This window comes from Ursus americanus, chromosome 30 (assembly GCF_024610735.1).
Source record: "Ursus americanus isolate L20-20 chromosome 30, mUrsAme1.1.p, whole genome shotgun sequence".
Taxonomy (NCBI): Eukaryota; Metazoa; Chordata; class Mammalia; order Carnivora; family Ursidae; genus Ursus; species Ursus americanus.
The window spans coordinates 14,442,912-14,459,638 of record NC_142156.1 but is presented as its reverse complement, the minus strand read 5'-3'; the positions used below and the strand labels follow the sequence as shown (position 1 = coordinate 14,459,638).

Here is a 16,727-nt window from a genome sequence, read left to right as displayed (position 1 = left end):
CCCAATTCTGCTCTTTGTAAACGCTTTTTTCGGAGCCAGAAACCTGTTTTTTAATTTAGGGGCAGAAGGAGCCCTGTTAGGGGAAAAGCCGGCCTCCCGCGCCCAGGCAGATGCTCCAGCCACTGAGCCCATGGCTGCCGCTGCAGGAGGACACCGGGCTGTGTGCGCCCTCGGGACCGCACACCCATGGGTGCCCATACACTTCCAGTCCTGGCTGCGGTCCGCCGTCCCCAGAGTAGAGCTCAGCTGGTGGCCTCTGCCAGAAGCCTCTAGCCAAAATGTATTCCTAAATGCCCCCCAGCTTCTCCAAGGCGCCTGGCACTCTTCTTGCAGAGTCTGAACCCTTTGGCCCTCGGCAAAGAAACGCAAAACCCAGGTGGGTTTGGTTTCGGAAAGACCGGGGCCGGAACCGGGATGCGGCCCTGCAGGCGCTGTACCCACTCCCTCTGCGCTCTGGGGCGCGCTCCAAATTCCCAGCCCTCCCGTGGAGGGGGGTGGCGTGAGCCCCGGAAAGCCAGCAAGGACAAGCTGCCGGATCCTGGCTCACCCAGGGATGGCGGGAAGGGGTGAGTGAAGGGAGGCCTTGGAGCCCAAGGCTAGTGGTGTTTATCTGGCCGAGCGCGTGTGCCTGCAGGCGGGAGCGCGGGAGGCCTCCCAGGCCTTTTATAGTTAAATCCCCTCTGCACGGGCTGGGGGCAGAGGGGGCCCGGCCGTGTCTTTCCTTCCTCGGCAGAATGGGAAGAAGAGCTCAGTTCTTCAGTATAAACAGACCGCGCCTCCTAGTTCACTCAGGCCGAGCGGGGGAGCAGACGTTGTTTAATTTCAAATAATAATAAATGTCACTGTTGTCAGTTTATTGCGGGAGGCTTCGGCTAGAGAACCGGGGGGCGTCTGGCGGGGCAGCTCCGCCCTCCCCCTTCACACACTCGGTGGCTCGGGCCTACTGGCCTCGCCGGCTTCACACGCCGGCTTCACACGTCTGCTGGGGGCTGACTCGGGGCTTTCTGCCCTTTGGGACGCGGAGGGCCAGTCCAGCACCGGGAAGCATGCGGTGAGGATGTCCCTCGGCCTGGGCACACTGGCACCCTGAGATACAGGGCTGCACCACCCTCCCCCAGCCTCCCCCTGCCGTCTAGCATTTCTAGCTAAAAACCGCGAGCTTTTAAGGGGAACGCTGGGGTGAGTGTCTTGGCGAAACTGCCGAAAGTGCCGTGTTTATCGGTGTCTGTATATAGAGCCCGGCCGAGCCCTGGTTCAGTTTCAAAGCCTTTCCCTCCTTTCTATAAACAATGAAAGAGGTAGCGAATACATTCAAAGATTCAGAGTTTGGCAATCGGGTGGGACTCTGGACTCGCTCCAAGGTCAGGGAGGGTAGGAAGGAGGGTGGGGGCCAGGAGTCCAGGCTGGAAGCGGGTCTCATCTCTGTGCCGACTCCGCACCTCTCTGGCTTCCCGTTCTCTCTCCCCCTCGTCCCACTTTCTCCCATTACCAATCGTTCCACTGAGCGCAGCCCCCCCGCCCCGCCCCACAAGCTCTCAATTCTTCTTCTATAGGAAGCAGGAGAAATGCTCTGTCTTGCAGGCATTTCCCCCCATCAGGGATGGAGGTCACTGGCGGAGTTCTCCAGGCATCTTTAACCCAAGACGGGTTGAACAAAATACATTCATTCTCTCTCTCTCTGCTCTATTCTGTTCTCGCCTTTCTCTGCCCCTCTGCCTTCTCTGGATCTCGGTCTCTCGGGTCTCTGAGCCGCCTTTCCTCCTCGTCTCCGACAGGATTTCCCCAGGCCCCTCACGGAGGTAGCCGGCTCACCTCCCAGCCTTGGTTATGATCATCTCCGTGCCTACTTCGTGAAATTTCAGCCACAGTTCTCTTTCGTGGAGAAACACCTTGATCCCTTCCATGCCCTACAGGAAAGAGAGAAAAGTCACACAGACAAGCCCCAGGAGCAGTGGGCCTTCCCTCCCCAAACTCCCCCCAAACACGGACGTCTCCTTCCCTCCAGAGCCTCTGGGCTCCGAGGCTGAGAACTGCCGCCGGCCCAAGGCTGGGCTTCGTGGACTCTGGAGCACAGGGTAGTCCTGCCCAGGAATCCCTGTGCGTGCCCCGTGCACCCCCCCCCCCCGCAGCGCACTGCTGTCTCCTAATGTCACCACCACAAGGCTAGAGAAAAGTCCCCAAATATCAGCCCATCAGAGGACAGACTGAGGCCAAAGAAAAGGGGGGGAACCAATCTCAATCCTTTTCAGCCAAGATGCAGCTAAAAAGCAAAAGCAAAAACAAACACACTCGATCTCAAAAAGCCCACTCAGAACACCCTCCTATAGACACCCAGATGGGCACACACAAACACGCGGATCCCGTGCATAACATGCCTTTAGTCTCACCATGGCGTGCAGAGACATACGCGAAAAATCTCAATTTTAAAATGTTTCGATATTATAATAGGTTCCCGCAGTCCAAAAAAATTAATTCTCAAACGTCTATCTTAGCAAACCTTCTAGGTTCTCCCCACACCCAACTTCGTTCACTGCGAGCTGTTTTGATTCTGGGCACAGCCGAAAGTATTCAACATTCCAGCTTTCAACTCAAAGCTATTTTACAAAACCGATGCGAAAAATACATATACAAAAATCTTTGTTTTGCAATAATCCGTAACTGTGTCATAAATGGATTTGCTTTTCCAAAAAGAAAAACAGTCTGAGTTTCCCAAACTCTGGGCCCGCCGCCCTCTGTTCTCTATAACCACCCATCCATGTGTTTTCCTGAGACGGGAAGGGCAAAGAGACAGGTAATAAAGTAGCCAGGAAGGACACCGATCGATCGAAATCCCAAAGAAAGGCTTTGGCTACATCCAAATATCTCTTCTGGTCAAGGCACCCCGCTTTGCACCATCTGACACCCTATTAAAATCATCCAGAGCTACACGGGCCGCCCTGAGCATCCCGAGTGCCCGGGGAATAGGACACAGAGAGTGCGCGGAGGCCTCACCCTCTACTCGGGCCCAGCTTCCAGCCAGCGGAGTCTGTGGCTCCCTGCAACCTCCCGGCACAGCCCTGTGCTTCCCGCCACCGGCCCGGGTGAGCCAGCCCTCCAGAGCCCGGTCCAAGACCAACAGTGCAACTCCCGGGTCTGGGCGGCCGCACAGAGGAGGCGGGCGGAGGGGAAGGCTAGGGAAGATCTGAAGAGGGGTCAAGCCATCGCTCACGCCGGCCTGAAGAGGCCGCTGACCCAGCCCTTAATGAGGTGCTTGGGGCTGAGTCTACACCTAGTGCAGCAGCAAAGGAATGATCTGGGCTATTGTTAGCTGGCCCCAAATAGCCAGATAATTAAGACTTCTCTAACAACTTCAGTGTATTTCCAAAATCCTCTTGGCCGTAAAGATTATCGTCACAATAAAGTGGATGGGAGTATACTGGTATTTGGGGACGCAGGGCATAGCACGGTGGAATGAGTGCGGATAGAAAGGAAAGGGGACCATTACAGACAACGGATAACCCACCCCTCTGCCCCTCCCCCACAGGGGGGCCTTCGGTTTCTGCAAAAGGGCTGAGAGGCTGGAGGTCTTCTTACCTGCTGGGTGAAGGCGGCCTGCGGGGACGCCGGGGACTTGCTGGGGGCCCCCAGCGCGCTCTCGGGCTTGGAGTCGCAGGGTAGATCCTTTGATTCAGTTTGCAGGGGTGTGTGTGCCAGGCCAAAGCCCTCGTCTGCGTCGGCCATGGTGTGCCCGGCGCCCTGTGCCCGCGCAGGGTCCTGCTCTGAGGACAGGAAGCAGAGAGAGAGAGAGAGAGAGAGAGGCAGAGAGAGAAAAGAAGGTTGGAAACGCTGTTCTAGCGACAGGAGGGAGCAGCTGGGCCCCCAGTGTGCAGCTCCCAGCACCTCTGTTCCCAGCTGAAGGAGGCTGCAGAAGGTCCCTTTATTATTATCATTATTACTACTTTATGACCACGCACAACCTCTTGCGAAAGACCCGGGTCAGACCCGGAGGAGGCGAGGCCCGCATCTCCCCTGCGCAGGCTCCCCACGATAAGCCAGCTGCCCGTCAAATTTGTCTGGACTTCTGGAAGAGCCAATAAAGATAAGGCCTGGGTATTTTTGGAAGCCATTGGGTACGAACCAAAAACAAAACAAAAACCTAATGTCCTTTTGAGAATTGTTTTTCTTCGTCAAATTCACAGAAGGACATCACAGCTCTGTTTAGTAAAACTCGCAAGAGGCATATTTTGCCGCAGCAGGCAAAATGTCTGCAAGAATCCGTCTCTTGCAAAACCAAAAACAGAGGAGGGGAAAGATTGGCACATGGGGAGACCAGGTCCGCAGGAGAATTCACCTTCATCCTTTATCAGTCACAGGCCTTAAAATTAAAAGTCCTTCAACAGTAAGAGTCCTCCCTCTTTCCCCCAACTTTTAGCAACGGTAAAAAAATGAAAAGGAGCCAAACGGAAAGGGCAGGAAAGCGGTGCTGGGGCAGTGCGGAGGGAGGCGCGCTCCTGGGTGCCGGCGGCCCGCACTCTGCCGCCTGCCCCGGCCAGCCGTGCGTTCTCCCGGCTTTCCCGGCTCTCCAGCCCGGGACGGGCATTTTGACTAGCGGCCAGGCCGAGGGGAGTTTCTCCGAGCTTCAGCCGGGCCTGGCTCGCTGGAAGTGCAGGCCCAGGCTTGGCGGGGGGGGGGGGGGGCAGCGAGGATCTGATGGGTCCCAGATCAATTCTGGGCTTCAGACGCTGGATCGGCCTCCTAGGTGGGGCGCAAGGGGTCGAATGGCCCGGCTTGCAGGCTTAGGAGGTGGGCACACGAAAAGTAACAGCTGCAGAACTGTTCGAGCCCCGAGGAGCCTGCCTCTCGCTCTGATCCCTTTCCAATCTCCTCCACGTTTCCAAGTAAGGATTTCCTCCCTCCGAACCCGGTTAGACTGGGAAGGGAGTGCCAAGGATGGCCCCCCAAAGCTTAACAGCCGCTTCGGCAAGAGGCTGGATCCCACCCAGGGCTGCGGGGGCTTCAGATCCAGAGTGGGGCCGAGCGGGCCGGCTTCCGAGGCCGACTCCCAGGCAGCTTCCCTCACCACACCCTCGGGGTTCGGGAGAGGCGGTGATGGGAGCCCCCCGCAGCCGGCTTGCAACAAAAGAACCCGGAGCTGGCGTCCCCCACGTGCACTCGCCTCGGCCACCGGCCGCGGGGACAATCGCATCCCGCGCCCCGGTCGGGGTCGGCGGCAGCTCGGGGCTGGCGGGGGCGAGCTAGATGCGGTTTGACAGAACCAGGCCGCGCGTCCTGCAAACCTCCACGCCGCTCCGGGGCCGCGCGCCTCCCCGGCTGGCTCCAGGCGCCAGAAGCTCTCTGCAAGCCGGGCTCTGCAGGATCCCGGGCAGGGCTCGAGTCCCGCCATCCGCGCCTCCCGGAGCCGACTCGGCCCGGAGGGGCTCCCTCCCCGAGCCTCCCGGGCCAACGGCGGGGGCGGTTACCTCGCTGGGCGAAGCCGGTGCATTCACCACATCCCTTCTTGCTCCTAGCAGGGAAGCCGGCAGCGAGGCGGGGGCGCGGGCATGGTGGCTCCGGGGCTTATGCCGGGGACTGCTCGCCCAGACTAGCCGCTACCGCTGCCTACAAAGGATCACCCACGGCTGGAGCCTCGGCAGCGACTGCCCACCTCCAGCACGCACCTCGTCCGCTTTGCGCTCGCTCGCTTGCTCTCCCTAAAGACTTGCACGTTGTCAGGCGCCAGAACGGCTCCAAGGAAAGCAAGCGGCAGCGTCTGGGAGCACGCTCCACGTTAGAACCTCGGGGGCTCTGCTCCTCACTTGCACCCCTCGGGAGGGGAAGCTGGGAGACAGGAGGCAGCTGTGGGAATGGTCAGGGTTCTTTCTGGGTGCCGCTTTCAGGGTTAAAGTTCTGGAATCCGAGGAAAGAGAGTCAGTCTCTCTCTCTCTCTCTCTCTCTCTCTCTCTCTCTCTCTCTCTCTCGCAGAAATACAAGCCTACTCAGCTGAGCTCAGTGACGTTGGGCTGCCTTGATGCTTACAAAGTACTGAAATTGCCTATCCAACTAACTCCCACTGCACACAGCCTGCCTCTGCCTCTTTCCCGCCCCCCCTCCTCCCTCCCTCCCTCCCTCCCTCCCTCCCTCCCTCCCTCCCTCCCTCCCTCTTTCTTCTCACTCCCTCCCCCAACCACCTTTTCCATTAGATTTTCCGAACACTCAAATCACAGCACTACTCTCAAACCCAGACCTTGAGATCACCCCTCCTCTCCACCCCCTTCCCAAACCTCCATCCATCTCTGTTGCTCTGAGCTCGTCTCAGTGGCTGCAAAAAATCCTGCGCAAATCATCGCAAACCCTGCCGGCTTCTGCCCGGGAAGTAATCTCGGCGACGCGGCTGTGCAGAGAATGGGGTCTGAATGCACTGTGCTGCATGCACATGCCTCGAGCCTCCTCTGAAGCCTGGCCCACGTTCTCCCTCCAACGCTGACCTCAAGACAGAGCTGCGTGACCCCGCCTGGCCCGACTGGCCGCGGACGGCCGCCCTGACATCTCTCCCCCTCTCCACTCACCACCCCAACTCCCAGCCACTCCAGGGTGAAGGCAGGGTAAAGATGCATTGGGATTGGGGGCCCAGATCAAAGATGCCCAGAAACTGCCGAGGGGCTCCCACCCCCAGGGCCACTAGACCTCCCGGGCTGGAGCTGTACCCCAGGCAGTACCCAGTTTTATTAAAATAATCAAACAGTCATGGGAGACTGGCTGGGGTTTTCATCTCCCCTGGGCCCCTCTCCCTGCCCTCCCCGTCTCTGAAATGTATTATTTTGCGAGTTGAAGAGGTCAATAGAAGCATAAACACAGTGAGTAGGTCTTAGCCTGAACAGACCCAGTTTGGAGCACCGAGTACTGGTGCCTGGAATAAATGTCAGGGTTCCCTTCGGTTTCCCACCCTTGTCTCCTGGACCCCTTCACCCTATTGTTTTCTGGGGCTCTGATTAGAGACTTGGGCCTGCAGGCCAAGGGATGGAGAGAGGAGAAATGTGCTGGAGATCAGTGGCCAGCTGGCTGTAACACATCCCATCCGTTGGAGAATTACAAAATGGACTGTCCATCCCAGAAAGTGGGGCGACCAGGGGGGAAAGCAAGCCCCGCATCTGCTACGGTTCTCACTCCAACTTCCAGGTTGGTTTGCAAACAACCTTCCACCACCGCAGTTTACTTGTGTGAAAACACCCTCTCCCTTCCAGAGTGTCCGCTCAGAGGACGTCGGGCTTGCTAAGGAGGCGACCCAGGGCCAAAAACTAGAAACAAACATGGCTTCGGGATGAGCTTGTATCTCTGCGTCTCTGGCGAAAGGAAGGGGAAATCCAGAAAGACTTCTCCAATCCCTTTAAATTCGCAGAGATTTGCGGATAAAATAGATTCCCATAAATAATTTGTGGGCCCCTCCCGGGAGGGCAAATCTGAACTCCCCCAAGTAACCGCCTGGCCAGATTCACTTGGTCTGCAGAGCGCAGGCTGCGCTGGCCCCCAAGTGAAACTGGGGTTTTGAAACCTCCAGCGGGAATCTCTTCTTGCCAGGTGACACTCCAAGGCGAAATGCAAGAGAGTGCATTCTTATTTCCATGGTGAAAAACAGCATCTCTGGGAGGGGGTATCCAGCAGGACCGAGTTGGGGCGGGAAGCCAGGCAAAGTGCTGAGCGAAACCTATCCCCCCCCCATAGCTGTCCAGGGGGACACTCACCTCCAAAAATCCCACCTCTTCTCTCCAGTGCAGAAGCCAGCAGTGGCGCCTTGCTGGGGAGTGGGGGTTCAAGTGAAGAATTTGCAAAGGGCCCCCAAAAGAGACCCCTTTTAGGCCAAGCCTTCTTCCAGCGTCTGTCAAGAGTAGTATGTACCTCCCAGCTCGAGGCTGGTTTGTGGTCTTCGACAAATTAAATATTACTATTTATTACCAGGCATACCCCAATAAAATAAAGAGGCAACCAGGCGATACCGACTATCTCACCAGTCGCTGCACCTATAGGACTTGGAGACGTCACGAGTCACGCAACCGGCCCGCGCGCTGTCACGCTCGACTGGGGGGCAGCGGCGGGAGGTTAATTTCTGTCCGTCTTCGCCTATCAGTCCCGGGTCTGCGTAGCCACAAGTCCCAGACGCCTCGGCCACGGGAATAAATAAAGAAATAAACAAACCCAGCGCTCTCTGGGGAAATGGGGGTGGCGAACATCAGGCACAAATAGAGCCAAGATCGATTTTCTTGGGGAGGGGGAGGGGGCTCTTGGCAAAGGGAGGTGGGAGCCCACGTCGGCCCACGATTGGGAAGAAATCAAATTGTTCTGGGGTGGAACGAGGTCCCTCGGAGGAGGCGCGGGAGCCCTTTTATTATTTAAAAAAAATTACTTTTTTCCGAGGAGGAGCTCTCGGCAAACGAATATCGAGGCGCCGCTCAGAGCTGGTTCTGTGCGGGACGCGATAAGTCAGCGCCGGCTTGCAGACCTGCGTAGAAGTAATCACCGGGTTATCGCGCAGGGGAAATGAGATCGAGGCGTGGAGGGGAAGAAAGAGAGTCGTCCGCAAAGTTCTTGCTGAGAAAAAAGTCCATTCTGTGAGAGCTCCTCTGGCTGGGTCCGGGATGCAACTCGTCCCAGCTTGGCCCGGCGGGGGCGGGGTGCGAGTGAGTCGTGGGGTGGGGGGTAAGAGGGGGGAAATTTCTGCAGAGAAAAATTACAGCGACCGGGCCTGCACTGGGTGAGACGCTCTATTTGGTTTTGTAATAAGGATTAGCATTATTTTTTGTCTCACCAATGGGCATAACTTCTAAGCGCCCCGTGGCGGATGCGCTCGAGCTTTTGCGCACAGCTGGAAACGCGCTGGGTGCTGTTGCGAAACGTACTGCGTAGACGCCCCCGGCGGCGCCGAGGGAAGAGCTAGGCCGGCCCGGGAGTGACCAAGCGAGCGCCCGGCCTTCCGCAAGGGTAAGCTTCCCGCCAAGGGGTCGAGAGGGAAGCGGACATCGGAATCTGGCCTTGCCCCCGGCTTCGGGGTTCCATCCCGGGTTTCGCTCGCCCCTAACCTCCAGGGCTTTCCGAAGCAGGCCCTGGCTGCAGGCCCGGGACGTCTGGGGCCGGGGCGGCCGCGAAAAGTCAGGAACGCAGCCGACCGAGCAGCCCCAGGAGCCAAGGTCAGGCCCGCGGGGAGAACGGGCAGTGGTTTCCAGCGCCGGACGCGGGCGCCCGGGCCAGCCGGGCCGCAGACTCTGCCGCTTCCAGCAAGCAGGACCCGCGCGCGTCCCTCCGCCCGGCCAGGTCGCGGTGACTGTGCCCCCAAATTCTCTTTCGTTTCCCAAGTTATTCACAATTGTCTTTTCCCCAATCCGAGGCCCGTTGGGTGCAGCGTCTGCTCCCAGATGCCAGGAGTGCAAGCCGAAATCCTTCGCCCGAGGCCTCGAGTTGGGTTCCCGTGTGACCCCTGGGCCGAGGTGGGCCGGAAACGGAGGCCCGGGCCCCGCCGGCGCTGGAAAGGGAAGGCGAAACTCCGAGCGAGCGGGGCGAGTTCCTTTCCGTTTGCTTCCCTTCTCTCTCATCCCCGGCGCGGGCCCCGCCACCCCCTGGACCGGCTCGCAGAGGATTCCGCAGCCCCAGCTTCCCGGACCTCCTGTTCCGGACGCTCCGGGGGCCGGACCACGGGCCGAATAAATGAAAGACCTCAACCCGTGTTGAGCATCTCCATTCTTTACCCCAGTCATTGGGCAGTTAGTTCCAAAGCGAGGCGGCAACATGCAGCCTCCCCTCCTTCTTCGGGAGGATCTCCGCGTTCCGCGACCTGCCCCCTAGCTGGGTTTGCCCCCGAAACGCATTTTCCTCATTTTATAAAATTCCAGCCCTGATTTTAATATCACCTTGGGTAGAAGAGTGAGGTTCCCTCATAAAAAGTACAAAACCAAACCAGGCAAAGGCAAGTGGAGACCACTGTTGATGCTTCACTCCCGCCTCTGTTTCTAGGAAAGTCGAGTCCCAAACCACCTTCTTTCTTTCCTCCCAAAAAAGATCTGGCTTAAGAAGACACCCTCTTTGGGGATCTTTTCCAATGCGTCCCTGCCTGACTTGGGTCTCTCTTGCAGGCAAGAAGTAGGGAGGAGAGCAGAAGGGCCTGGGAAAGCGAATAAGAATTATAACAATAGATATAACCAAACCAAACTTGGACCAACTCCTTTTGCAAAAGAGGGAGTCAGACTAAGGGAGAGAAATTCTCTCGTTTCTCAGGGGGTCACTTCCCCTCCTGCCCAGTTAAATCAGGCTCTGTTATTTTTTTTTCCAGAACCGTGGTATCTCCCTTCCCAATGTTTTATTCCATTCCTAGTTTCTTCCCTTTGGACCGGAAGCATCTGGGAAGAATACTGGCGATTGCTATTATTTTAATATCCAATATTCTCCTCCAGTCTTTTCACGGAGAATTCTTATTGCTACTATTCTTGTTCACATCGGTGTTCTTCCTTGTGCTTTGGAAATATCCCTCCCTGCTCCCCCAAGTTTGGCGGTTGAGGCTCCCTCCCCCCTCCATCAGGGTCATAAAATGAGAAATGGAAGTGGGAGCATCATTCTAGAGGCCCAGCTGAGATCTCGAGGCTAGAGATTTGCAAGCACCCCAAGAGCAGAGAAGGTGGTAAGGAGCAGCGCTCTGGCCGCGAAGGAGCTTCTCTGTTCTTGCCCCTCCAATTCAGGGAGTCCTCCCTGGAGGAGAAGGGTGAGGGTCTTGAACGGAGAACCTGGAGCCACATTTTACCCCGTGGGCTGCATGAGCCTGAGCGCTCCAACCCGCAGAAAGGCCTCCCTTGTAGTCAGCCTGTCCCCACAGCCCCCAAAAGATGTGGGAGGAAAATATACTGAATTCCAGGGCTCTGACCCAGTACGAGGGAGACTTGGGCTAATACCTCCAGATCGGGCGGGGAGCCTGTCTGGGTACCCCTCCCTCAACTGGAGGGTGCAGTGGAAATTCGGGAACCCACTGCTCTCCGGGGCTCTGGAAAGACAAATTTTCTTTGGCAAAGGGAACGGTGTCGCGCTGTCGACACGGCAGACTATTTTTCTTGTTCCCTCACAAGGGTGGGGGGAGAAAAGAAAGCGAGAAAGAAAGGGAAATTAAATCCACACGTGTTAAGCTTGCTCAAAGGGCCGGATTCAAAACCAGAGACGAAACCGCGACTCCAGTTCTGGCTGCCCGTGGGCCTCCTTCCAGCCAGCCTAGGCCTCACAGAGCAAGACGTCCACACCGGAGAGAACCCGATCTGATGTTTCATAAAGCGCTTTCTCAAAGGGGCAAGGGACAGGGTTCCTGTCTGTGCCGCAGGGAGTCCGCAGACGGACAGTCTGAAGCAAAGCAAACAAAGGGGAGAGGAGTGGTGACCGTACTTCCCCCTCCCCCTTTAAGAAACTTCATCTTGAGCCCTCCTGGTCAAGCCAATGATTCAGGTAACATCGACTTTATAGCCCAAATGAGCCAGGCCAGTGATTTTGGAAATTCCCAAGGTCTGACCAAGATCACGAACCTGCCTGGGTCAAGAGAACCTAAACAGCTCTGCTACCGCTGGGACAGCCAGCTTAATCCTTAGCACGGCCACGGCCCGCACCCCTTGCTTCTCTCTTTCGGGGAGAAACTTGCCAGGACGGCTCCAGGCCCCAGCCGCCGCAGGAGCCCTACACGGGTGCAGGGGAAGTGGGGGTGGAGGACGGAGTGGCCTCCCCGCCCGGAGCTGCGAGTGAAAACTCTAGTAATGACCTTGAGGAGGTGAAGGGACATGTGTGGGGGTGCGGGTGACGAGGGCGGCCAGACCCCAAACTGGAAGGATCCGTCACCAAAACGATTGCTTGGTCAAGACCTCTAATTTTTCTTCCCTTTCAGCCTGGGGCCTGGAGCTCCGCAGCGGATCCGCTCCCCGCCGCCCCCCCAGACTTCCCGGCCTCCCGGTGCTGGGTTTCTGGCCTTTGGGGGCAGCCCCGACGGAAGGGTCCGGAAGCGGGGACCCCAGACGCCCCGCTGCGGTGCACAATCGCACCCGGAAAACCCTGGGGTGAAACTGACCGAGCCTTATCGTGGGGTGCCCCTGACAGGTTGGTGGCAAAGAAAAGTTCCCCGGCGACCATTTCCGCAGGGGCCCTTGTTTTCCTGGTCACCATGACAACGCAGGAGTCCCCTCGGACGCTCGCAACAATGGGGCGTCCGCAGGACCGTCGTGCTTTCCCGGAGAGTTCCGAGGCCTGCAAGGCTCTACTTCTGCCCGTCGCTCTGGGCTTTCCCGAGTGTCCTGCATGGGTTCAACGCGGCAGGGACTGACAAACTACCCCCTTTTTGAAACGGAGGAGAAAAATCGAAATATAGTGGCATCTCTGCCGGGTGGGTTCAGGTCTGGAGCAAAAGCCCTGGCTTGGAGCTGACAGCTGTGACCTCAGAGGTGGCGCTCAGGCGGCGGTCAGACGGGATGCTTCCACCCAAGCCCGAGCCCCAAAATCCCAGCCAGGGACCTGGGACCCAAGGACTGCTGGGTGTCTTCACGCATACTATTCACCCCAGTCCGCTGGCGAGGCTCCCTGCCTGGGCTAACTTCTAAATGGAACGAGAAAAGTCAGGAACGTGAAATTGTGGCTTTCACGTCTGGAAGGCCTTACAGAGAGAAAGAATACATTATACGCCTTTTAGAGAAAACATTTTCCATTGTGGGTGTACTATAACCAACATTAAAATTGGATGTTGGGGTTCCGTTGCTTTCTTCTTGAACCTGCAAAGCGAAATACCCCTCTTTTTTTCTGGGGGTGGGCAGTACACAATACAGGCCGACTTCTCTGTTTCCATTCTGGGGGCAGCAAGCTCCGAGAAAGAGCCAGGGCGCTGACCAGCTTAGAGGCCCTCGAGGGAGCCAGAGAGAGGGCCTCAGAGAGAAGGGGTGCAGGCCTGTGTGTGGGTCGGAGACCCATGGCTGCGGGTTTGGGGTTTGGGGTGACTCTTCCTCTGGGGTCCTCCTCCCCTCTTGTTTCACTCTCTGCAGGGGACACCATCCATCTCCAAGCTGGTCAGGAAAGACAGCTTCCACTGGGGCATCTAATGTCCCCAAAAGCTCCCAACTGGCTCGCATTGTCCCCATCCACTCCTTTCCGGTCTGAGCCCCAGGCAGCCAGCCGAGGCAGCCCCCATCGTCTCTCCTCCCAGCATTTTCCATTAATATTTTCAGAAGCACCCTACTTGAGTCTCTACAGCCATGAAGAGAGAAATGCGGATATTCCAGGCTCAAAAATCTGCTCGTGTGGAGGTGTGATGATAGCTAACATTTACGGCAGGCTAGGAGCTGTTGGTCCACGGTTTCCCTCACTCATTTAGCTCAATAGCTAGAGGAGGAGATGGCTCCTGGGGCTCTGGCCACAGTCACCCTCTGGTGGGATTTGAACCCAGGCAGTCTGACTCCAGAAGCCAGGAGTAACTCTTGTACACGGGCGGGCGAGGCTTCTGGACCACGCCAGGGAAGGGAAGGGGGATGGGAGGAGGCCTGTTAAACTGGGTGAGTGCAAATGGGCACATTATAAGCATCTAAAAGTGCATTTAGGGGCGCCTGGGTGGCACAGCGGTTAAGTGTCTGCCTTCGGCTCAGGGCGTGATCCCGGCGTTATGGGATCGAGCCCCATATCAGGCTCCTCCGCTATGAGCCTGCTTCTTCCTCTCCCACTCCCCCTGCTTGTGTTCCCTCTCTCCCTGGCTGTCTCTATCTCTGTCAAATAAATAAATAAAATCTTTAAAAAAAATAAAAAAATAAAAATAAAATAAAAGTGCATTCAGTCAAACGGAGGCAGTTGCTGGAAGCCTAGCAGTTGGATTAAGGGCTCAGATCTCTCTGTCGTTTCTCCATCCCCTCCTCTCGCTCCCACCGAGGAAGCAGGAGAGGGCCTGGGTGAGCATGCAGACCCAGATTCAGGAGAGCTTGGCAGGATGGGAGAGAGGGTGCAGAGGGGCTGACATTCCCCTCTCTAAACCTCAGCCTTCTGTTCCCAGCCCCGTTCTGTTCCCAGACCTTGGCCCACAGTCATCACAGCCTCAACCCCAGCACACACTGTCCCCTGGCAGGAGGGAAAGGGGGGTGGGTGGGATAGAGGGGAGGCGGGAGGAGATGCCCCCGGCTCCATTTTTTAAAAACAAATAATCAGGCTCAGAGAGGGTGAAGACTTGCCTGGGTCACACAGCCTCTGCTGAAATGCACCCAGCTCCTTGCCATTCCTTGGGCTCTGCAACTTTAGGGACAGCCTGAAAGGGAACCTTAGCCACTTCCCACAGGTGGCTGTGGGCTCAGCCTGCTGAGGGCGCCCCCCCCCCCCTTGGAGGCACAGAGGCCGAAATCTGCGGTCCCTGGTGTTCCCTTCCCAGATGCCCTGCTCTCAGGGTGACCCTTCTGTCTCTGGTCCAGACCCACTGCACTCAGGGTGTGCATGGACCCTGTGCTCTCCAGGTCCCATTGGCGGGTCTCGGGAAGGTCCCAAGCCTTTTGCGAGCTCCAGATCCCAGACCCAGAGGCCTGATGTGACTCCTGAGGCCTCCCCAGGTGTGACCGTTCACTTTCCTGATTCTAGACCCTTTTTCCTGCCCCCTTTTGCCCCTGCCCTTCCCAGGCTAGCCCCTGGTGCAGCCCTGGCTGCCACTAGTTAGGAAGAGAAGGACTTCTCTAGAAGGTGGGGACTCCGAGATCCAAAGCCTGAGAGGAGCACCCCAAAGAGGCCCAAGGGGTCCCCCCCTTTCCAGCAGCCACTCTTCAGTTCCCTCCACCGGGGACCTGCCAGTCCCTTGGCCTTCCAGGGAATGATTCTTCCTGCCCCATGAGAAATGCGCTTTCTGGGAGGCTGCCACCTTTCCAGACCCCCGATCTCCCACACCCCTCTCCCTCCGGTTGCTGGCAGACCATGCCAAGCTGGGTGGTTCTGGGGTTCCTCCCAGACCTCTAAAACGCCAGCTCCTCACCACCATCAGCTTCCCTGAGGGCCCCATGTGCTGGCTCCCGGTGCATCTTGGTGAGTCCCCAGGACGCAGGAGGGAGGGCTTGACCCCTGAATGCCTGAATCAGAGTGCAGGCAGGATGGGTCCTGCTACGTCCCCAACCTCTTTCCCAGGCTGCATCTCCTGTAACAAAGCTGGAGGAACTGCTCTCTGCCTGGAGGCATGGGCCGTGTGTCTCCTTCTGTGTGACTGAGTCTGACATTATCCTTGAGTCTCTCTGCATGGCCGTGTGTCATTTGTGGGTCTCTCTGCCATGGTGTGTGTGTGTGTGTATGTGTCATCCTGTCTTTTATAGATCTATTTTTTCTGCATACCTCCTTACGTGAAAACACCTGTGAGTCAGCGGCGCACACGCCCGAGTGTGAGTGCTGCCAGCCTGTGTGGGTGTGGGTGTGTAAGGCTCTGTGTGCGTAGCCCCCACAGGGCAGCCACCAGCCAAATATCACCACAGGTCAAGTGGTGTCCTGGGCTCATAACCCAGCACCCAGCTCCCCTCCATTTTTATTGACCGCTTTTATGATTATTATTTTTACCCACAACTCCAAGTGGAGGCCTGCAGGCCTGGGCTCCCTGGAAGGCAGCTGCGGCTCTGCGTTCACCCGGGAGGCCAGAGGGGCTGTCCGCAGGCGGCTGGGCCACCGCGGTCTATATATGGAAACAAATTCCACACTCACTTCCTGGGAACTGGGTGAGAGGTGCCTGGGAGTGGAGGGGGCCTGTGTCGTTAATGGAACCCCCTGCCCGCCCCCACTGTGCTCAGGGGAAGCCCCAGGCCCTCGGCAGGTTGGAAATGTCAGGTGCACGAAGTGGACCCCGATAGACACCTAGACGGTCAGTGGAGCCCGGTTCCTTCCTCCGCAGGCAGAGCGAAGGATGTCGGGGAGTTAACACAAAAGCACAGCCCACCCCTGGGCCCATCTTGCTGCCCGATGCACACACTCCCTGGGCACACCTCCAGGGCCCTCCCCAATCCCAGAGGGACAGAGTTGACTCTAAATCGTAACCGCGTTTGCATGTTGGAAGTCTGTTCCCAAGGGATCCGGTGCTCAGCCTGGCTGCCCCCAAGTGCCTCACTCCAGGCAGCTTTTGACCTTGTCCCCCAGGTCCGGGGGGCCTGGAGGGCTCCCTCCCTGATGGATCTGCTGCTCCCTCTCGCCCCGCAGACAGACGCCAGGGAAAGGCTGTGAAGGGGTGGCAGGGAGTTTGCCCAAATCCTCCTGGAGCCAGGGAGGGGGCACGGCGCTTACCTGGGCTGCTGAGCCAGTCCCTCTCCCAGCCCCTTGCGCCCCTGAACTCGGCCTCTAGCCTCAGTCACTTGTGTCCCCTGGTGCCGGGAGGAAGCCGCTATCCTGAGCCCGCCCCTCGCGGACGCGGCTGGCAGGACACTCTGTCTTCAAGAGGTCAAGCAGCAAGATGCCCCAGACCCGGCCATTTGGGAGTCACTTCGAGCAGACACAGCCGTGCACAGCCAGCCAGCCTGTGCACACGTGAGTGCGCGCACACACACACACCTGTCCTCAGTCTCACGCAACCTCACACAGGCAATATCCACAAGTACACTCCTGTTTCGGTCACATACACACACAGTCTCCTCCTCACTGCCACACCAAGACACAGCCACATCACATTGACACACCGAGTCAGACACACACACACACACAATCGTGGTCACACACATAGGTGGACATGAACTCAGCCACACAGACGATCACAAACTGTCACA

At 57.6% G+C, this 16,727-nt stretch overlaps 1 protein-coding gene across 2 annotated transcripts in view; it reads right to left on the bottom strand.

The window, feature by feature from the left end:
* TBX5 (T-box transcription factor 5) overlaps positions 1–7,791 on the bottom strand; it is a 46,075-nt gene extending 38,284 nt beyond the window's left edge. Inside the window, exons 1-3 of one of the 2 annotated variants that reach the window (XM_087857317.1) lie at positions 7,719–7,791; positions 3,574–3,758; positions 1,813–1,907 (exon numbers count right to left, since the gene is read on the bottom strand). In XM_087857317.1, coding sequence (XP_087713443.1) covers positions 1,813–1,907; positions 3,574–3,720 — 242 coding nt within the window. In that variant the 5' untranslated portion in view covers positions 3,721–3,758; positions 7,719–7,791. Of the gene's footprint in view, positions 1–1,812; positions 1,908–3,573; positions 3,759–5,459; positions 6,048–7,718 lie in introns of those variants that run through there. The other variant, XM_087857316.1, reaches the window with a different exon arrangement.
* Between the last annotated feature and the right edge of the window lie 8,936 nt (positions 7,792–16,727).